General features: G+C 41.4%; 1 protein-coding gene across 1 annotated transcript; it reads left to right on the forward strand.

The window, feature by feature from the left end:
• The first annotated feature begins 227 nt into the window (after positions 1-227).
• Positions 228-20,733, forward strand: slc25a29 (solute carrier family 25 member 29). The gene is made up of 5 exons (XM_014205864.3): positions 228-655; positions 6,219-6,262; positions 8,133-8,216; positions 13,643-13,850; positions 15,380-20,733. The coding sequence occupies exons 1-5, from the start codon at positions 628-630 to the stop codon at positions 15,946-15,948; spliced, it is 933 nt and encodes a 310-aa protein (XP_014061339.1). The 5' UTR covers positions 228-627; the 3' UTR covers positions 15,949-20,733.
• Positions 20,734-23,964: the final 3,231 nt, after the last annotated feature.

The raw sequence follows: 23,964 nt of genomic DNA on the forward strand, positions 1-23,964 counted from the left end.
TTTGTCTAGGTTTAGCATATGTATGATATGGTAATCGCAACATTCAGCAGCCAGATGATTTCAGCCCGTTTTCTTATGCGTAGAAACATCTATTTTCCATAATGATTCAAACGAGAGTCGTTTGTGGGGTGTTTTCATCAATGACCAAAAACGTCACACCGTATTGCTGACGCAACCTTGAAAGTGCGATTCTTTTCATACACAACCAATAAACGTTGGGGGTAAGATTGAAAAGAGGGGTGGTGCCTTCGGCACTGTAATGTGATTGGATACGATGTTTACCCGAAGCAGGTAGTAAACACCTCCAATGTCATCTGTCAAAACGTTGGTCAGACAGTCACAGTGTCGAGGTTACTACAGAGAGGGGATCGTAAAATCAGTTAGCTTGGACAGTTCATGGAGGTCGTGTAGCTACTCTATTCATACCTCAGTGATTCTAACGACCGCAACAAGGATATATTAGCTAGCAAGTTGATAGCACATTAGCCTAGCTAGGAGACGAAGACTGTTGCCAACTAGCGCAGCTGTGTTTCATCAAACTGTGTAAGTGGCAAACGAATCGGCATCAAAAAGTATTAATTAACCGATATTTGACACTTTATCGCAAATTTGTACTGAAGAGTGGTGATGGACTTTCTCGCTGGCTGCATTGGAGGTAAGTCTGATATGAAACGCACCAACCCACGAGGCAGCTTTAGCTAGCTACTGGCTGCACTAAGCCAATCAGGGAAGGCAAGCGCACCCATCCATCGTCATAGGCTACCTACATCACACCACACACACAGATAATTGTCTTTAAACCAATTTGAGAAATTAATTCTTACATAGCTCACACAAATTGACACAATGTATGCCATTGAGATTGTTCAACTCTAGCCTTGTTCACATGATCACCCGGCTAACTACTGTAGGTAGTTAAATCGATAGTGTGTGATGACGCAATCCCATTCCGTGATTTAAACCGCATTTTTGTACTTGGCGCAAGTGGGTCGACAAGGTACGCAAGGTTAATTGTCCAAATTATATCTATATAAATGGAAAAACATGTGACATATTGTAGCTGTCTGGAACTATTCAGACAATGCATTAAAACCAGTGACTGACTCTGTGTGATTGTAACCATAGCCTCGGGAAGTAGAGGTGCTGAACCCCCTGAAAATTAAAAATGAAATATTAATACATTTTTATTATCATTATTATATATTTTTTATTAAGGTAGTGCACTGCAGTACAAATTACAGCATCCCCCATACCCAAACATCTTCCTGTGGCTATGATTGTAACATCATATACCAGGAATAACAAACTCAATTTGACACCATTAGATACTGTAGCCCAACAGTCTGAATAATTGGTAGGCATGACATTGTTGTAATGTAGATATATGCCTATTTGGTAAGTCAGGTCGGTGCAAGCCATATTGAGTCTGCTATCTGGTGTCAGAAAAAAGTAGGCCCTATGTGTCATAAAAGCTGGATACCAGGGGATATGGGTAAACACCGTCAACATTTCAGGGTTAGACCGTATTTAGGAATCTGATGCCAGTAGTCTCCAATGTTACCTTGGTGCTATTCTTCTTGATTAGATTTGTTTATAGGTGGTTGGTTCATAAAGTAGACGGATGGCCTTCTCTCCAGGAAGACTACGTTTATGTTGTTGAAAGTTAAAGGTCTACTTCTGGTGAAATTATTTATGATAAGTGATACATCCTGTGGTTTCAGTTACTGCTCCATCAATCAATGATTTATACATCAAATAACAGGCATACCAAGTTACTTGTCAATATTCAATGACTTGGCTATCAGAGGAGAAAGATAAAATTACTTCCTTCTTTCTCACTTGGACATGGTCTAGAAATTCTACCACAGGTGTTTTCCAGCCACCCACAAGCCTCCTTAATGTCCTCTGTCCACCCTGTGAAGAATGGAAAGCATGTAGTCCTATGTCCTGTACCATTACATCTACATTTGACACTGGTCATTGGTAATTTAGCAGATGGTCTTATCCAGAGCGACTTACAGTAGTGAGTACATACATTTTTTATATTTGCAGACTGAAACAGATAACCTAAGATGGCTCTACTGTAAAAAGGATATGCATCTACACATACCCCTTCACAGACCAATCACACTCTCCCTCCTGCTGTCACTGGTCTGCTATGGAAGGGTCTGGTGTACATGTAAACCCATAGGGGAGGGATCCACATGCTCAACGTTAGTGGAATGGCGTGAAAAGCCCGACTCAACTCAGAAGGCAACTTTAGTATTATATGGGAATGTAAGCCTATTAGGCTTGCTATTTGGAGCTGAGCAATAAACATACATGAGTGTAAACTATCCTCCATGTTGGCACCAGGTGTTCCATAACAATACTATTCTAATTGGTATTCCGACTATAATGTAATTATGTTGGAACTTTTGCTGCCAACATGGCACACTGCAAAAGAGGACGGCAGGTAGCTTAGTGTTTAAGAGCGTTGGGCCAGTAACTGAAAGATTGCTGGTTCGAATCCCCGAGCTGATTAGGTGAAGAATTTGCCTTTGCCCTTGAGCAAGGCACTTAACCTTAATTGCTCCTGCTAAATGACTAAAATGTAAATGATGACAAACCAAGCCTTTGAGCGTTTGTGAATCAATTCCTCTGAAAACCTGCATTAGGCTTTCAAAGCAATCATTCCAAGCTGACCGTAGGGGAATGAAAAACTTGCGTAGTTACTTTGTACCAGGCAGATTCCTTTGCATAATATAAATGCAACATGTAAAGTGCTGGTCCCATGTTCCATTAGCTGAAATAAAAGATCCCAGAAATGTTCCATACGCACCACAACTTATTTCTCTCAAATGTTGTGCAAAACTTTGTTTACATCCCTATTGGTGAGCATATTTCTCCTTTGCCAAGATAATCCATCCACCTGACAGGTGTGGCATATCAAGAAGCTGATTAAACATCATGATCATTACACAGGTGCACCTTGTGCTGGGGACAATAAAAAGCCACTCTAAAATGTGCAGTTTTGTCACACAACACAATGCCACAGGTGTCTCAAGTTTTGAGGGAGTGTGCAATTGGCATGCTGACTGCAGGAATGTCCACCAGAGCTGTTGCCAGATAATTTAATGTTAATATCTCTACCATAAGCCGCCTCCAACGTTGTTTTAGAGAATTTGGCAGAACGTCCAACCGGCCTCACAACCGCAGACCACGTGTAACCACGCCAGCCCAGGACCTCCACATCCGGCTTCCTCACCTGCGGGATCATCTGAGACCAGCCACCCAAACAGCTGATGAAACTGAGGAGCATTTCTGTCTGTTATAAAGCTCTTTTGTGGGGAAAACTCATTCTGATTGGGTGGGCCTGGCTCCCCAGTGGGTGGGCCTATGCATTTCCAGGGCCCCGCATGGCTGCGTCCCTGCCCAGTCATGTAAAATCCATAGATTATGACCTAATGAATTTATTTTACGATTTTCTTATATAAACTGTAACTCAGTAAAATCGTTGACATTTTCACGTTTTTATATATTTTTGTTCGGTATAGATACAAAAAGTGAAAGAAAATTTTGAAATAACTCAAATTACCCAGGGTACTGTTAGTTTGCTGGTAGTTTTTTCTGCAGTAGCTACCTAAGGTATTGTAAAATATGACCAAAATGGCTCTTTGCCTGCCGGTTGCCAAGGACACAAGTAATCGTGTCAATTTCTCTGTTAACCTCTCTCGGGTATGTGGGACGAAATCGTCCCACCTAGTCAACAGCCAGTGGAATCGAGTGGCGCGATATTCAAAAACCTTTAAAAATGCTATAACTTCAATTTCTCAAACATATGACTATTTTACACCATTTTAAAGACAAGACTCTCGTTAATCTAACCACATTGTCCAATTTCAAAAAGGCTTTACAACGAAAGCAAAACATTAGATTATGTCAGGAGAGTACCCAGCCAGAAATAATCACACACCCATTTTTCAAGCTAGCATATAATGTCACAAAAAACAAAACCACAGCTAAATGCAGCACTAACCTTTGATCTTCATCAGATGACACTCCTAGGTCATTATGTTATACAATACATGCATGTTTTGTTCAATCAAGTTCATATTTATATCAAAAACCAGCTTTTTACATTAGCATGTGACGTTCAGAACTAGCAAACATACCGAAAACTTCCGGTGAATTTACTAAATTACTCACGATAAACGTTCACAAAAAACATAATTATTTTAAGAATTATAGATACAGAACTCCTTTATGCAATCGCGGTGTCAGATTTTAAAATAGCTTTTTGGCAAAAGCACATTTTGCAATATTCTGAGTAGATAGCTCGCCATCACGGGCTAGCTAATTTGACACCCACCAAGTTTGGCGTTCACTAAACTCAGATTTAATATAAGAAAAATTGGATTACCTTTGCTGTTCTTCGTCAGAATGCACTCCCAGGACTTCTACTTCAACCACAAATGTTGTTTTGGTTCAAAATAATCCATAGTTATGTTCAAATATCCTCTGTTTTGTCCGTGCGTTCAGGTCCCTATCCGAACGGTGACGCGCGGACGCATGACGTGACAAAATATTCCATTACCGTACTTTGAAGCATGTCAAACGCTGTTTAAAATCAATTATTATGCGATTTATCTTGTAAAATAGCGATAATATTCTAAGACTGAAATAAGAAAATGGTGTCTTCACGTGCACCCGTGTCATTGTTCTCAGATCGACCACTATCCAAATGCGCTACTGTTTTTCAGCCAGGGACTGCAGAGTCATCATTCCCCGTTCTGGCGCCTTCTGAGAGCCTGTGGGAGCCTTAGAAAATGTCACGTTACAGCAGAGATCCTCTGTTTTCGATAAAGAGGCTATAGAAGGCCAAGAAATGGTCAGAGAGGGCACTTCCTGTATAGAATCTTCTCAGGTTTTGGCCTGCCATATGAGTTCTGTTATACTCACAGACACCATTCAAACAGTTTTAGAAACTTTAGGGTGTTTTCTCTCCAAATCAAACAATTATATGCATATTCTAGTTTCTGGGCAGGAGTAATAACCAGATTAAATCGGGTACGTTTTTTTATCCGGACGTGAAAATACTGCCCCCTACCCAAGAGAGGTTAAGGTAAGGATTTAGGGTAGGGACATCCCAAGGAGCCCGGATCGCACTTACCCATGCATATGCCTACTGCTGTTCTTTTCCTGGCTTACAAAAGGAGGCCGGCTCTGATTGGCTGGCTGTGGCACAGCAGGTGCTTAGTAAGGATTAGCCTTGCTCTTCTAGCCAGTCCCAGAGAGGCACAGACAGACCAAAGACAGAGAGATGGCCTACAGCCACAGAGTTCTGCAAACTCTGTTTAGGTTGTAGCATTCTGTTGGTGCACTACACATTCCAACCTTCTATAATGTTGTTTGTTTTGGAACGTTTAATGCCAGTTTGGAGTATAGTCCGCCAAACTATGTAGGCCTATATCAAGGCCTATAGCAGGACAGTTGCTGTCAGGGCCCAGGGCTAAGGTTTCACTCCGTATTCAGAGCCATGGGGAGTGGAGGAGAGGGCTTGTACACATGTTATGTACAGTACCTTCCAGAGCAGTTGCTTGGACAAAGCTATTCCTGAAGAAGACTCAGTCTCTCCCCAGTGGCCTTGCCATATATGAGTCAGCGGTCTGTCATACCTCGATTCAAATACTATTTGAAATCATTTTAAATACTTTGCCGGTGCTTGATTGAGCCAGCCTGACTAATGGAATAGTCTCAACTGTAAACCCTGCCCATCTGGCACGCAAGGCAGGCTGGAGCAAATGCTTCAACTATTTGAAAGATTTTAAAATATTATTTGAAGCCAGGTCTGCTGTCGGTCTACAGTTCGGCTACAGGTTGTTGTTGATGGTTACAGGGTTTCCATTTCCTTCTCAGATGAATCACAGTTTATATTTTGGCAGGCTGATGTGATGTCCTCTATGTGGGATGAGAGCCAACATTAAAAGGCTTATGTTTACAATTTCTGTTGTTGAGATCTGAATAGCGGACATGGCTATTTATTTAGTTTACAGAAACAATGTTTTGGTTGCTATAAATAACTTTTTTTTTGTTCTACCAGAATACAACTTCTCAAACTATCTGTGTATCACATAGGCTACAGTCATTTTTACTTGTAATTATTTTTTAACAATCTGCTCTCGGTTAAGTATAGCGTAGTCTATCCTGTCTGACTGCTCTCTCATTCTTCTCTTCAGGTGCTGCCGGAGTCTTAGTAGGACACCCTTTTGACACGGTTAAGGTGAGTCTGGTTGTTCTCGTTTTGGGCTGTTTCTTTCCATTATATGAAAATAAAGCTTGCAGTCACTATGTTCAATAGTTGCTGCTTGTCTCAAACAACCATAAAAAGCAGCAATACAGTATAGTAAGGGGAAATTGATGACCGTATTCTCCACACTATAACAGATGCTGTTTTGTTTGTATGTATGTAGGCTGCTGATTTCATACACATCCTGCTTGCGTAGGTCTAATGATTGTGGAAGATTTCCTTGTTAATGTAACAAGGACTTTCTTCGTTTCACAGAAAAGGTCTTACTGTGTTAGTAGATACTTCTACACAACAGTACACTGTAGTAAGTACAGCAAAGGTCAATCCATCCACCCGTCTCTCTCTGTCACTTTGACTGTCTTATTTTTGTTGAACCACAACAAGAATAGGACTCGTCCCCATCCCCTATCAACATTTTGATGTCTGAGTTTACCAAGTTGTGTCAGAAAAATCATGTTTATACACTTCATGGCAGTACATACACTATATATACAAAAGTATGGGGACACCACTTCACATTTGTGGATTTGGCTATTTCAGCCACACCCATTGCTGACAGGTGTATAAAATTGAGCACACAGCCATGCAATCTCCATAGACAAACATTGGCAGTAGAATGGTCTTACTAAGAGCTCAGTGACTTTCATCTTGGCACTGTCATAGGATGCCACATTTCCAACAAATCAGTTAGTCAAATTTCTGCCCTGCTAGAGCTTCCCCGGGCAACTGTAACTACTGTTATTGTGAAGTGGAAATGTCTACAACGGCTCAGCCACGAAGTGGTAGGCCACATAATCTCACAGAACGGGACCGCTGAAGCGCGTAGCATATAAAAATTGTCTGTCCTCAATTGCAACACTCACTACTGAGTTCCTAAATGTCTCTGGAAGCAACATCATCACAAGAACTGTTCCTTGGGAACTTCATGAAATGGGTTTCCATGGCCGAGCAGCTGCACACAAGCCTAAGATCACCATGAGCAATGCCAAGTTTTGGCTGGAGTGGTGTAAAGCTTGCCACCATTGGACTCTGGAGCAGTGGAAACACGTTCTCTGGAGTGATGAATCACGCTTCACCATCTGACAGTCTGATGGACGAATCTTGGTTTGGTGGATGGCAGGAGAACTCTACCTGCCCAAATGCATAGTGCCAACTGTAAAGTTTGGTGGATGAGGAATAATGGTCTGGGGCTGTTTTTCATGGTTCGGGCTAGGCCCCTTAGTCCCATGAAGGAAATCTTAACGCTACAGCATACAATTACATTCTAGACGATTCTGTGCTTCCAACTGTGACAACAGTTTGGGGAAGACCCTTTCCTGGTTCAGCATGACAATGCCCCCTGTGCACAAAGCGAGGTCCATACAGAAATGGTTTGTCGAGATCGGTGTGGAAGAACTTGACTGGCCTGCACAGAGCAGTGACTTCAACACCATCAAATACCTTTGGGATGAATTGGAACGCCAACTGCAAGCCAGGCCTAGTCGCCCAACATCAGTGCCCGACCTCACTAATGCTCTTGTGGCTGAATGGAAGCAAGTCCCCGCAGCAATCTTCCAACATATAGTGGAAAGCCTTGCCAGAAGAGTGGAGGCTGTTATAGTAGCAAAGGGGGGACCAACGCAATATTAATGCCCATGATTTTGGAATGAGATGTTCGACGAGCAGGTGTTCACATACTTTTGGTCATGTAGTGTATAATTGTGTGTATTGGTAAGCTATTCTGTATTCCCTCATTTTGGTTCCTATGTTGTGATACTGTTGTCAGGAAGTATTGATTTGTTCAGGGGGGATGCTGATTGGCCGTCCAGGTTCTCTTTGACCTTGACCTGTGTGTGTGTTGCAGGTGAGACTCCAGGTTCAGAATGTGGACAAGCCTCTCTACCGCGGGACCTACCACTGTTTCCAGTCCATCGTACGGCAGGAGTCGGTAAGTCCTACCTAAATCTTTATCATTAAGTGGAAGCTGTGTCTCCAATTTAACTTTAAACAGGCGATGAGCTCATGTTAACTTGTCATGTTTGGTATATTATAGTCCAATAGGCTTCAGATTTGTTTGAGACTTTGACCACTCTCCTATCAACACAACCACATTGAAGTCTGCTCTGCTTGAGTTATTAATGAGGTCAGTTTGTCCTAAGCGCTGATCCTGGACCTGTCTGTTTCAGACGACCTCACCTGTCTTGTCTTGTGACTGATTGTTATGGGCCTGATAGAATACTCACAGAGCTGATGGGGGTGTGAGAGGCAGTAGCACAGAGCTCTACAGTGCGACCATTTTACTCGCAAATGCGCCAAAATATTTAGCTGTGCGACCTGGAATTTGTATTCAAGAGCACATTTTATTTAAGAGCGCTAGTGTCCCTTGAAAAATGAAGCATTCTACCCTTATTACCCCAAATATTTTTCATTGTGCTCCTAAAATGCGCCTACGTTTTCCACACATGCGCCTTTAAAAAAAAAAAAAAGGTAAGCGTAGCGCCCTGTAGTAAATATGGGCATTGGGAATACGTATTTTGGTTTGTGTTCTGTTAAAACTTTATAAGGGTTTTAACAAGTTTATAAATGAATTCCTCAACATGTGTTGAGTTAGAATGCCTTAACCAACCATGTTGTTCCACCTCCTACATATGTGATGACATCACCTGGTTTAAACGTCTCTAGAGACTATATCTCTCTCATCATTACTCAATGCCTAGGTTTACCTCCAATGTACTCACATCCTACCTTACCTTTGTCTGTACACTATGCCTTGAATCTATGCTATCGTGCCCAGAAACCTGCTCCTTTTACTCTCTGTTCCGAACGTGCAAGACGGCCAGTTCGTATAGCCTTTAGCCGTACCCTTATCCAACTTCTCCTCTGTTCCTCTGGTGATGTAGAGGTTAATCCAGGTCCTGCAGTGCCTAGCTCCACTCCCACTCCCCAGGTGCTCTCATTTGTTGACCTCTGTAACCGTAAAAGCCTTGGTTTCATGCATGTTAACATTAGAAGCCTACTCCCTAAGTTTGTTTTACTCACTGCTTTAGCACACTCTGCCAACCCGGATGTCTTAGCCGTATCTGAACCCTGGCTTAGGAAAACCACCAAAAACCCTGAAATCTCCATCCCTAACTATAACATTTTCCGCCAAGATAAAACTGCCAAGGGGGCGGTGTTGCAATCTACTGCAAAGATGGCCTGCAAAGTTCTGTATTACTATCCAAGTCTGTACCCAAACAATTCGAGCTTCTACTTCCAAAAATTCACCTTTCCAGAAACAAGTCTCTCACTGTTGCCGCTTGCTATAGACCACCCTCTGCCCCACCATATGTGAACTGATTGCCCCCCATCTATCTTCTGAGCTCGTGCTACTAGGTGACCTAAACTGGGACATGCTTAACACCCCGGCCAACCTACAATCTAAGCTTGATGCCCTCAATCTCACACAAATTATCAATGAACCTACCAGGTACAACCCCAAATCCGTAAACACGGGCACCCTCATAGATATCATCCTAACTAACTCGCCCTCCAAATACACCTCTGCTGTTTTCAATTCAGATCTCAGCGATCACTGTCTGCATCCGTAATGGGTCTGCGACCAAACGACCACCCCTCATCACTGTCAAACGCTCCCTAAAACACTTCTGCGAGCAGGCCTTTCTAATCGACCTGGCCGGGGTATCCTGGAATGACATTGACCTCATCCAGTAACTAGATGATGCCTGGTTATTCTTTAAAAGTGCCTTCCTCACCATCTTAAATAAGCATGCCCCATTCAAAAAATGCAGAACTAGGAATAGATATAGTCCTTGGTTCACTCCAGACCCGTCTGCCCTTGACCAGCACAAAAACATCCTGTGGCGTTCTGCATTAGCATCGAATAGCCCCCGTGATATGCAACTTTTCAGTGAAGTTAGGAACAAATATACACAGGCAGTTAGGAAAGCTAAGGCTAGCTTTTTCAAACAGAAATTTGCATCCTGTAGTACAAACTCAAAAAAGTTCTGGGACACTGTAAAGTCCATGGAGAATAAGAGCACCTCCTCCCAGCTGCCCACTGCTCTGAGGCTAGGAAACACTGTTACCACCGATAAATCCACTATAATTGAGAATTTCAATAAGCATTTCTCTACGGCTGGCCATGCTTTCCACATGGCTACCCCTACCCTGGTCAACTGCCCGGCACCCTCCACAGCAACCCGCCAAAGCCCCCACCATTTCTCCTTCACCCAAATCCAGATAGCTGATGTTCTGAAAGAGCTGCAAAATCTGGACCCCTACAAATCAGCAGGGCTAGACAATCTGGACCCTCTCTTTCTAAAATTATCTGCCGAAATTGTTGCAACCCCTAATACTAGCCTGTTCAACCTCTCTTTCGTATCGTCTGAGATTCCCAAAGATTGGAAAGCTGCTGCGGTCATCCCCCTCTTCAAAGGGGGTGACACTCTAGACCCAAACTGCTACAGACCTATATCTATCCTACCCTGTCTTTCTAAGGTCTTCAAAAGCCAAGTTAACCTGATATGGATAGGGGGCAGTATTTTCACGGCCGGATGAAAAAACGTACCGATTTTAAACTGGTTACTACTCTTGCCCAGAAATAAGAATATGCATATTATTAGTAGATTTGGATAGAAAACACTCTGAAGTTTCTAAAGCTGTTTGAATGGTGTCTGTGAGTATAACAGAAACCAGGAAGTGTAGGATCTGAGTAATTCTTCTTTCTAGTCCCTTTCGAAACTACAGTATCTGTGTGGTTACGTTGCACTTTCTAAGGCTTCCATTGGCTGTCGAAAGCCTTCACAAAGTGGATTGAGCCTTCTCCTGTCTCTGGGCAGAGTATAGGAACTCAGTTACTGAGTGGTCTGACTGAGGACAAAGAGATTGGATATGCACGTTCCCGCGAGCACGCTGTTTTTTCTTTTCCTCCTTGAATGAATACACTATTGTCCGGTTGCAATATTATCGCAATTTTACGTTAAAAATACCATTAAAAATTGATTTTAAACAGCGTTTGACATGCTTCTAAGTACGTTAATGGAACATTTTATCATTTTGTGTCTCGAGTTGCGCTCGCGCGTTACCCTTTGGATAGTGACCTAAACGCACAAACAAAACGGAGGTATTTGGACATAAATATGGATTATTTGGAGACAAAAACAACATTTCTTGTGGAAGTAGCAGTCCTGGGAGTGCATTCTGACGAAGATCAGCAAAGGTAATACAATATTTCTAATACTGAGTTTAGGTTGCCCCGAACTTGGCGGGTGTCTGAATAGCTCGCCGTGATGGCGTAAATTCACCGGAAGTTTGTGTATGCTAGTTCTGAACATCACATGCTAATGTAAAAAGCTGGTTTTTGATATAAATATGAACTTGATTGAACAAAACATACATATATTGTATAACATAATGTCCTAGGAGTGTCATCTGATGAAGATCATCAAAGGTTAGTGCATCATTTAGCTGTGTTTTGGGTTTTATTCACATATATGCTTGCTTGGAAAATGGCTGTGTGGTTATTTTGGTCTATGTACTCTCCTAACATAATCTAATGTTTTGCTTTCGCTGTAAAGCCTTTTTGAAATCGGACAACGTGGTTGGATTCAGGAGAGGTTTATCTTTCAAATGGTGTAAAATAGTCGTATGTTTGAGAAATTGAAATGATTGGATTTGAGGTTTTTGTATTTCGCGCCATGCGATCCTGTTGGCTAGGGGTTCCGCTGGCGGAACGATGCACATTACTGTGCAGCCGTATTCATCGACCTGGCCAAGGCTTTCAACTCTGTCAATCACCACATTCTTATTGGCAGACTTGACAGCCTTGTTTTCTCAAATGATTGCCTCGCCTGGTTTACAAACTACTTCTCTGATAGAGTTCAGTGTGTCAAATCGGAGGGCCTGTTGTCCGGACCTCTGGCAGTCTCTATGGGGGTGCCACAGGGTTCAGTTCTCGGGCCGACTCTCTTCTCTGTATACATCAATGATGTCGCTCTTGCTGCTGGTGATTCTCTGATCCACCTCTATGCAGACGACACCATTCTGTATACTTCTGGCCCCTCTTTGGACACTGTGTTAACTAACCTCCAGACGAGCTTCAATGCCATACAACTCTCCTTCCGTGGCCTCCAACTGCTCTTAAATGCAAGTAAAACTAAATGCATGTTATTCAATCGATCACTGCCCGCACCTGCCCGCCCTTCCAGCATCACTACTCTGGACGGCTCTGACTTAGAATACATGGACAACTACAAATACCTAGGTGTCTGGTTAGACTGTAAACTCTCCTTCCAGACTCACATTAAGCATCTCCAATCCCAAATTAAATCTACAATCGGCTTCCTATATCACAACAAAGCATCCTTCACTCATGCTACCAAACGTACCCTCGTAAAACTGACCATCCTACTGATCCTCGACTTCGGCGATGTCATCTATAACATAGCCTCCAACACTCTACTCAACAAATTGGATGCAGTCTATCACAGTGCCATCCATTTTGTCACCAAAGCCCCATACACTACCCATCACTGCGACCTGTACGCTCTCGTTGGTTGGCCCTTGCTTCATAACCTGTAGCCAGTGGGTTTGGCGATGAGTATCTACAAGTCTCTGCTAGGTAAAACCCCACCTTCTCAGCTCACGGGTCACCATATCAGCACCCACTCGTAGCACGCGCTCCAGAAGGAATATCTCACTGGTCACCCCCAAAGCCAATTCCTCCTTTGGTCGCTTTTCCTTCCAGTTCTCTGCTGCCAATGACTGGAACAAACTGCAAAAATCACTGAAGCTGGAGACTCATATCTCCCTCACTAGCTTTAAGTACCAGCTGTCAGAGCAGCTCACAGATCACTGCACCTGTAGATAGATGGGCTATCTACCTCATCCCCATACTGTATTTATTTATTTATTTATCTTGCTCCTTTGCACCCCAGTGTCTCTACTTGCAAATTCATCTTCTGCACATCTACCATTCCAGTGTTTAATTGCTATATTGTAATTACTTCGCCACCATGGCCTATTTATTGCCTTAACTCCCTTATCTTACCTCATTTGCACTCACTGTATATAGACCTTTTGTTTTCTTTTTTTCTACTGTATTATTGACTGTATGTTTTGTTTATTCCACGTGTAACTCTGTGTTGTTGTATGTGTCGAATTGCTATGCTTTATCTTGGCCAGGTCGCAGTTGCAAATGAGAACTTGTTCTCAACTAGCCTACCTGGTTAAATAAAGGTGAAATAAATAAAATTATTATGTGTCTCGCTCTTTTCATGCTCCACATGAGTCCATAGCCTGAAATATAAAATGTTTTTAATTTCTCCCTCTCTTTACCTGACCCATCTCTCCCTCCTTCACCCCCCACCCCAGATGTTTGGACTGTACAAAGGCATCGGCTCCCCCATGATGGGCCTAACCTTCATCAACGCCATAGTGTTTGGAGTGCAGGGAAACGCTATGCGTTACCTGGGCCAAGACACCCCTATGAACCAGTTCCTGGCCGGGGCTGCAGCCGGAACCATCCAGTGTGTCATCTGCTGCCCCATGGAGCTGGCCAAGACACGCATGCAGATGCAAGGTAGGGATTATCAAAATAATGGGCTTTTGTCTCGTTCAAAACAGCTGGGAACTCAAACATCTTAGACTTCAGTGCATTCAAGACAACCTGCAACTCAGGAAGAAAAAGACCTCTGACTGGGAAAAATAGTTTTGAACGCTCATCCAAATCGGAATTCCAAGCTGGAAACTCCGGCATCTTTCTAGAGCTCTGACCTGGAGTTTTTTTTTCTGCTTTCCCAGTTGTCTTGAAAGCACCATTTTAATACTAGGAAAAGAGTGGCGACAACTACTATTCTCTCCAACTGCTTAAAACGGTCTGAATTATAAAATTGTGCTTTTCTTTACATGTGTGTCATGGTGAGGTATAAACCAGGTCATCTGACCACCATGCATGTAATAGATGCACACACGCATTTCAACTGAAGTTACTATATGTTATGAAGAAAGTCATGAACAAGTATTAGACATTTTTTTGACATCCTCGGGGACCAATGTTGATAATTCGATATGATATTGATTTGAGTGAAGTATGTTGTGATAACCATACCGTTGTTGCAAGCATGTAACACTGCCTTAGGAGAGTGCCATATCATGATTTGATGAGGTATTTGTTACTTTAAGATAACAAAAACTGTTGTCAACACTTGCATGAATACTTTACTGGGCAAAAGTGTTCCATGTTTCATACATACATTCATTGGTTTCCCCAGTATTTGGTGGTGGAGCAACTTAGCTAACTAGCCAGCAAGTTAAACAATTTGTGGATTGTACTCTGCCTTTTCAAGCTAGCCACTTAGCTACCACCTTAGAAAACAATCATTTCTAAGAAGCACATTCTGTGTAGTTGATGTTTGTGCAGATGTTTTTGTTCTCGTTAGCAAATGTTTCTAGCTAGTTGTCAAATGTTTGTCATTTTAGCTTATCTGAGCTAGCTAGCTAGCTAGCATAATGTACTCGGTGCACTGCCCCTACACTGTTGGAAAGCGTGTGTACCATAGACGGATGGGTTGTTTAGTAACAAAGCCAATGCGTACTCAACTGTGGGGAAAAACAAAGTGGGTTGCCTTAGTATCAAAGGATTATTGACAACATGTTAACTATATTGTAAACTTAACACACACATTTTTTTCTGTAATACATAGTTAGTTGCTGGTTAGCTAGCTAGCAAATGTTTTGCCATGTTAGCATTGATGTGACATAAGTCAAAACACCTAAAAACAAGACATGGTATCAAGAACAACATACAACTTGCTGAAACAAGCCACCTACGATTCTCCACATGGCTGCTTCTTGTCATTGCTGCTAGAGATCTGACCATTCAGAATCATAACAACACACTGCCTTTTGCCTCTGTGATGCGCACGCATAATTTTGGTGACGTTGTCAACCCACCCGTCTATAGCATCAGTTTTTAAAGGGTTCACCAATGGCACTAACTATTACAACATTTCAAAACATGCATGGCCACCTATTTCATGTTTCTCCTAGAGTCAAATTTTCCATATTGGTACCCATCACTAGTATTTATAATTATACTGTGTTACTAAGGCACTGGGGAGAAGAAGTCCAAGAGGAAGCTGTATAAGAACTCCCTGGACTGTCTAGCCCGTATCTACAAGCGGGAGGGGCTGTCGGGGGTGAACCGTGGCATGGTTACCACGCTGATCCGAGAAACCCCTGGTTTCGGAGTCTACTTCCTGGCCTATGACGTCCTGACTCGCTCCATTGGCTGTGAACCTGACGACCCCTACATGATCCCCAAACTGCTATTCGCCGGTGGGATGTCCGGGATTGCCTCTTGGCTCTCCACCTATCCAGTGGACGTGATTAAGTCCCGCCTCCAGGCGGACGGGGTGGGTGGGGTCTACCAGTACACCAGCATCGCTGACTGCGTGCGGCAGAGTGTGAGGAGGGAGGGGCTCAGAGTGTTCACGCGAGGTCTTACCTCCACCCTGCTCAGGGCGTTTCCCGTCAATGCTGCCACCTTCGCCACCGTCACGCTGGTGCTGCTGTACGCACGGGGAGTGGAAGAGGGGCCCAAAGACTGTGAGCTGGGGCCCCCAAACACAGCTCACCATACACAGCTACCACAGCAGACCCAGGCTTCCAGCTTGTGACCTGAGTCTGGAGGTGTTACTCCCACCAAAGCTGCTCTACTGTGGGGTGGGGGAGGGAGGGAAACCCATTGGGACCCAATGCCCTTTGAATCGCTGAGTATGGAAACCCATAGATTCCTGATATAGCTATATGTACACTACCGTTCCAAAAGTTTGGGGTCACTTAATGTCCTTGTTTTTTAAAGAAAAACAAGAAAAATAATTGTCCATTAAAATAACATCAAATTGATCCAAAATACAGTGTAGACATTTGTTAATGTTGTGATTGACTATTGTAGCTGGAAACGGCTAATTTTTTTATGGAATATCTACATAGGTGTACAGAGACCCATTATCGGCAACCATCACTCCTGTGTTCCAATGGCACGTTGTGTTAGCTAATCCAAGTTGATCATTTTAAAAGGCTAATTGATCATTAGAAAACCCTTTTGCAATTATGTTAGCACAGCTGAAAACTGTGGTGCTGATTAAGGAAGCAATAAAACTGGCCTTCTTTAGACTAGTTGAGTATCTGGAGCATAAGCATCTGTGGGTTCGATAACAGGTATAAAATGGCCAGAAAAAAATAACTTTCTTCTGAAACTCATCATTCTATTCTTGTTCTGAGAAATTAAGGCTATTCCATGCGAGAAATTGCCAAGAAGCTGAAGATATCGTACAATGCTGTGTACTACTCCCTTCACAGAACAGTGCAAACTGGCTCTAACCAGAATTGAAAGAGGAGTGGAAGGCTGATCAACTGATCAAGAGGACAAGCACATTAGTGTCTAGTTTTAGAAACCGACGCCTCACAAGTCCTCAACTGGCAGCTTCATTAAATAGTACCCGCATAACACCAGTCTCAAAGTCAACCATGAAGAGGCGACTCCAGGATGCTGGCCTTCTTGGCAGCGTTCCTCTGTCCAGTGTCTGTGTTCTTTTGCCCATCTTAATATTTTATTTTTATTGGCCATGGCTTGGTATGGCTTTTTCTTTGCAACTCTGCCTAGAAGGCCAGCTTCCCGGAGTCGCCTCTTCACTGTTGACGTTGAGACTGGTGTTTTGTGGGTACTACACTGTATTTCTGATCAATTTGATATTTTAGTAGACACAAAATGTGCTTTTCTTTCAAAAACAAGGACATTTCTAAGTGACCTCAAACTTTTTAACAGTAGTGTAGATCTATAGATTTGCAGGCTAAGACTGCACTTGACTTGTATATATAATTTACTTTGGGGGGGGGGGGGGTATTTTGTATAATGTTTAAAGTAACCGTTATTTCCTGCCTTATTACTTTTTAACAGTTTTGCTGAAATGGAGAAGTCGAAGCACTGATATCTTTGGAAGATGCGACAAAAAAAGAAAATTGAATGTAGTGAGACTGAGATTGAACCCGAAGCTTAATATGCCACTTTCTCTCTCAGACCCTAGTATTTCTCAAATAAACCAAAAGAGTTAAGGTTATGGTTAAGTCGCTGGTACTAACTGGTACAACCACATGTCAACTAACTAGCAATGTAATGGTCTGGTTATGCAGTTTATCCTTTTATAGCTCTGTCTTTGCACAGTAGCTAGTCAGTTCTCTACTTTGGCCTCTCAGGAGATTCACATGTAGGGTACTAGTTGAGTTAAAGCACTTATCATGTCCTAACTGAAAAGCAACCTATAATGTACCTGAGCGATATCTGAAAGCTGAATGAAAGCCCCGAATGTGACCTTTTGTGTTTGAAGCACAAGTGTGAATCCCTATTAGAGTTGGCAATAATGTAATATATCTTGTGTGTTTTGTTTTTGGACAAGGCTTGTGTTTTACTGAGTAATGGGAAGTTTTGTCTTTGGTGTTTTACTTGTGTATAAATGTGAGATTCATTGTATTTTGTTTTTAAAGATGTGATTGGCAAAATTTCTAAATATTGCAAATTCTAGAGTATTTTTGAGTGTTATTATTTGAGCCGGAATGTTACTGTGGTTGCTGTTAACTAGTCTATGTCTCTAATCTGTGTCTCTTGTTCCTCATAACTGTTAACTCTTGTCATTTTAGAGGATTTGTAATGGGGAGTTGATATACAGTACCAGTCAAGTTTGGACACACCTACTCATTCTACATTGTAGAATAATAGTGAAGACATCAAAACTATGAACTAAAACATATGGAATCATGTAGTAAAAAAAGTGTTAAACAAATCAAAATATATTTGAGATTCTTCAAAGTAGCCACCCTTTGCCTTGATGACAGCTTTGCACAATCTTGGCATTCTCTCAACCAGCTTCACCTGGAATGCTTTTCCAACAGTCTTAAAGGAGTTTCCACATGCTGAGCTCTTGTTGGCTGCTTTTCCTTCACTCTGCAGTCCAACTCATCCCAAACCATATCAATTGGGTTGAGGTCAGGTTATTGTGGAGGCCAGATCATCTAATGCAGCACTCCTTCACTCTCCTTCTTAGTCAAATAGCCCTTACGCAGCCTGGAGGTGTGTTGGGTCATTGTCCAGTTGAAACAAATGGTAGTCCCATTAAGGGCAAACCATATGGGGTGGTGTATCGCTGCAGAATGCTGTGGTAGCCATGCTGGTTAAGTGTGGCTTGAATTCTAAATAAATCACTGACAGTGTCACCAGCAAAACACCATCACACCACCTCCATGCTTTATGGTGGGTGCCACACATGCAGAGATCATCCGTTCACCTACTCTGCGTCTCACAAAGACACAGCGGTTGGAACCAAAAATCTCAAATTTGACTCATCAGACTAAAGGACAGATGTCCACTGGTCTAATGTCCATTGCTTGTGTTTCTTTGCCCAAGCAAGTCTCTTCTTCTTATTGGTGTCCTTCAGTAGTTGTTTCTCTGCAGCAATTTGACCATGAAGGCCTTATTCACGCAGTCTCCTCTGAACAGTTGATGTTGAGATATATCTGTTACTTGAACTCTGAAGCATTTATTTGGGCTGCAATTTCTGAGGCTGGTAACTCTAATGAACTTATCCTCTGCAGCAGAGGTAACTCTGCTGCGGTCCTCGTGAGAGCCAGTTTCATCATAGAGCTTGATGGTTTTTGCAACTGCATTTGAAGAAACTTTTATAAAGTTCTTGACATTTTCCAGATCGACTGACCTTCATGTCTTTAAAGTAATAATGGACTGTCGTTTCACTTTGCTTATTTGAGCTGTTCTTGCCATAATATGGACTTGGTCTTTTACCAAATAGGGCTATCTTCTGTATACCACCGCTACCTTGTCACAACACAGCTGAATGGCTCAAATGCATTAAGAAGGAAATAAATTCCACAAATGAACGTTTAACCAGACACACCTGTTAATCGAAATGCATTCCAGGTGACTCCCTCATGATGCTGGTTGAGAGAATGCAAAGCTGTCTTCAAGGCAAAGGTTGGCTACAGTTAAGAATCTCTACTATAAGATATATTTTGATTTGTTTAACAACTTTTTTTGGTTACTACATGATTCCATATGTGTTATTTCATAGTTTTGATGTCTTCACTATTATTCTACAATGTAGAAAACAGTAAAAATAAAGAAAAACCCTGGAATGAGTAGGTGTGTCCAAACTTTTGACTGGTACTGTATGTTTTTACTGGTTTGTGAGATACTTAGTCGTATTTACAGAGATTGGCAGGTCTCTCTGCGATATCTACGATGGGGACATTTTGCATGCTGTTCCTGTATGAGGGTATTAATATAGTAGGCTATACACATCTGTGGACCTACAGTATGGTAGCTTTGACACAGTATTCATGCATTATTAATGATTCTGTTCTCTCTTATTCCTTCCTGTAAAGGGGGGGGGGAAGAGAACACACACACACACACTGAATTGTCTCTAGTGTGTTGCTCCAGTAAATAACTATCATTGTCATAACTTTCTGAAACAAAGGATTCAGGAAAATCTACGATGACACCACAGTAATGTTCTTTTAAAGCGCTATGACATCATATTGGCATTCTCTAAAACAGCGACAGTGACGTCATAATGACAGTCTCTAACATATCCACGAACATATCCACATGTACTGAATTGTTGAATGTAACAATATGTTACCCCACAAAATGGTCTCTGACTTTTACCAGGAGGAGAATACACATATACTAGAGACCTGTAACAATCAGCTTCTCTTCTATATATTTTGGTTGGTTCGAGGTAGTTTGCTGCTTGGATAAAACAGCCACAACCCTTGAAATACTGATGTCATGCAGTCTGCTGAATTGGTGAATTGTGGTTGTGGGGTAATGAAAGTAATATATTGCTGAGTGACGTTCAGTATGCCAATCAGTTTTTGCCATTGCTAATTGTTCATTTTAATATTTTTTTATATACTGTATCACATTATGTGTTTGTCACCATGTTTTATTGGGCTTTATTGTGATCATTTTAATGTTCTCATACTCCTCCAGTCCTGGACACGAGGCTAAAGTAAAAAACTGGCATATGGAAATAATTTGGACTGGGAAGATGCGAACAAAGTATGTGATCTAAGTTTTGTGTGATGATAATGTGTTAGATCATTTGAAAGGGGGAATGAAAATGTAAATATATAAAACCTATATTTTTCAATCTGTTAGTTGTGATGTCCTCAATGTTTGACTTTGACCAGAATGTTATTTTTTGTCTTATCTTGTGGGTTTTGCTGTTACAAAGATGAGCTTGGAAAAGGAAGATTCAAAAGATGGAGACACTGATATTTTTGTAACAAACTAACGAAGCTGAGCCAGTCAATGTATCTCATGCTTTGGTTCATCAAGGTTGACTTGTAGAACATTTGAAAATCAATAAACAGCTGACTCAGATTAAGATATTTCTCCATGTCATTATTCCTGTGACTTGAAAACAATAGTTTTATTGTCATACTGCATTTTATAATGTTACATAGTAAAATATACATCCCAGCAAAATAGATGTCTGCTGCATTGATATGAATGTGTTATTCACTCACTTCGTCAGTAGGAGTTAGTGTAATTCTACATTTTCAGAAAAGTACCTGCTAAATATAGTTTGTCTGCTTACTTTTCTTACTCAAGTTATTGTAAGACAAAAAGTAAGTATCGCAGAGACAGTTGCCACCATGAAGTAGATATTTTTAACACATACTCACAGGCAGTATCCCACTGCTGGACAGCATGTGGGCTTTGACCTGCTTAGTTTCCAACCTGGGCTAGTGCACCCCTCTATAGCCGACCTGGTGGTACCAGACTCCCCCAGGAGCACCATATCGATCGTAGTGAGGACACCTGTTCAACATAGCGCGGTACAGCCCAGAGCTCCTCAGCTCACTCGATCCACCAACCTCAGCCTCCCAGTGACTGGATTACAGGCAGTATTTTGGATGAAACGGATGTTAGCTAGAATGTGTGACCACCATTTGCCTCATGCAGCACTCACAATAAAATCAAACAGGTTTTTAAAAACACCAACAAATAGTCATAACAAATGTGTTGTGTGTGTGTGGGTATTTGCAAACCTTAAGGTAAAAACAAACAAAAATGGCCAATCTCACTCACTGCTCTCCTCAAGACCACAGCCCCGGGAAACATTTCAGAGAGAGACAATGAAACCCCCATTTTTCCGGAAACAAAACGCAAAACATTTTGTTAGCACTCCCTATACTACACTGATACAGCGAGCCAAAAGTTTTAACCACAAACAAAACCTGACAATAAGTCCCCTGTAGTCCCTCAAATCATTAATCATTTGTTTTAATCTGGCCCATCGTTTATGTGCGCTTCATTTAGCATGTGCTATCCCTAGACACAGCAACATGTATCTCACCACCGAGTCTAACAATTAACTCCCATATTATATTATATGACTGGTCTCTCTTTTCCATAACCATATATAATTATCCTGGTATCGTTACTAAATGTAATTTTTAAAAATGATGTCGCAAATGTAGTCAATTTCTCAGTTTAAGGAATCAGTGATATTTGATCCCAGGCATCTATTAAAAAGTCTCCCTTAACATACATACTGTAGGGGACTTCCGTCAATCCCGGAAGGAAGAATCCTACTCAAAACACATCAGATAATACAGTGTTTCATTAAGTGGAATCGACACCTAAAATAAACAAAAAACTTACAGCCCGATATAGCCCAGCAAGCACGACTAACACTTCTATTCTTACCAGTAGGAAAAAAATATTACCCATTCTCAAACGTTCTGCGCTTACCTCTATCGTAAGGTTAAAAATAAACTTGACAATTATCTCTTCTCTTTCGGCTTCCTACTTATGAAATGTCCAAGACTTTAAAAGTGACATGTAATGCGACAAATGTATAAAAACATCTGTCAATCCATAAGAAAAAAAGGAATAAAATACATTTCTGTCGGCACAATACTACAGCCATTTACTACCCACAACTTCAGTTCATTGCAGTTGTATCCTGCAATAAGTAATACCCATGTTTAGATATCAATTATGATCATGGTCACAGCTCTATCGCACTATTATTAGAATTCATTAGATGTAGGTACTGGCCCTTATTTGATTCAGTTATTTAAATACGACTCTATTCTCAATATGTTAATCCAGCAGACCATGTAGGCAACAGACAACATATTACATCGAAATCGCCTCGCTATACGTGTCTCCGCAGAGATTCTCACATGTGCAAAAGGAATAGATTAGCACCCGAGTTAAATCGACATTCATTGATTTAAAGCCAAATCTTGCTCCTTGTAATAAAAACTTATTATCTTTTCTCAAGATACATCTTTCAATTATTTTACTACATCACATTAGCTCTGCAATGATACTTAGTTTGATGGAAACCCTAGGCTTTGTATGACGTTATAAATTACATCAAGTTTCCATCTTAATTCGCTCTAACTTTATGGAAAAATATGTATTCAATAAATCTAGCAACTTCTCTCATATTGGGAAGGGGAAAAAACGAATGTTCAGGCCTTAAGGGCAGTTTCATTTCAAATGTAGTATCCGGATGGAGAAAATCCAATAAGCGTTTTATAATTTCATCGTTAGGGTAAGTTAACCAAAAGTGGACACACTCCAATCAGTTTCTGAGACAACTGCCCAGACTATGTAGACAGTTTAATAGTGCTTAAACCTCATCTTTATCAAATTAAAGGGACCAACTCAAAACAGACGTATATCTACGTATGGGTTGTTTAAATTGCATCTCATTATATTCCCAGTATTACTTTATCAAATCTCCAGTAATCAATTATACACACATACAACTCATCATATTTTCATATCTTCACAGAATCCATATAAAACGTAAGAAATTCTTAGGTACTCACATCTACCATTCCATTTGTGTTTTCAAGGACTCTCCACAGCTACGAAGCAGCTCTCCAAACATACACCCAGCGGAACCAATTTTTTAAACTTTTGTTTACCGTCATGGGATCCTCAACGCTTCTCTAACCTCCCAGAAACCACAGCAAAGTCTAGGCTCCCACAAACTATAGACTCGCTGCTAACGTCCCGCTCTCAATTTTATTTATTTATTTAACCTTTATTTATCTAGGCAAGTCAGTTTGAAGAACAAATTCTTATTTACAATGATGGCCTAGGAACAGTACCACCCTCAATACTACCCCGAGATATTCTATGATGGGCAGTGATGGACAGAACCCCAAAATAACATTATAACATTATATTTATTAACCAAATTTCAATCAGCTTATTATGCATTTATGCATTATGCAATTTCTACATATTATTTACACACTCACACAACTCTCATATCACATTAACAGAAAACAGAAACAAAAAACACACAGGCGAATGAGACAGATGAGGAAAACCAGTTAGCGCAGTTTTTTTTTTCAAACCCTGTCTAAATGAACAAGGAAACCCATCAAAAATATTTCCTGATTAGTGGTCCCAAAACCGGGTGTTGTATCCACACTGGGATATCGCCTGTTGTGATTACTATGGTGTAGATTATTTTACATCTATCCAAATATGCAAAACTACCTACAAAGTACCCATGTCTCCTATCTAACTTTGCAGCACGGTCCAAAAAGTCCTATCTTACCTCGTATTCTCTAAGTACCAG

This window comes from Salmo salar, chromosome 06 (assembly GCF_965601325.2).
Source record: "Salmo salar chromosome 06, fSalSal1, whole genome shotgun sequence".
NCBI lineage: Eukaryota > Metazoa > Chordata > Actinopteri > Salmoniformes > Salmonidae > Salmo > Salmo salar.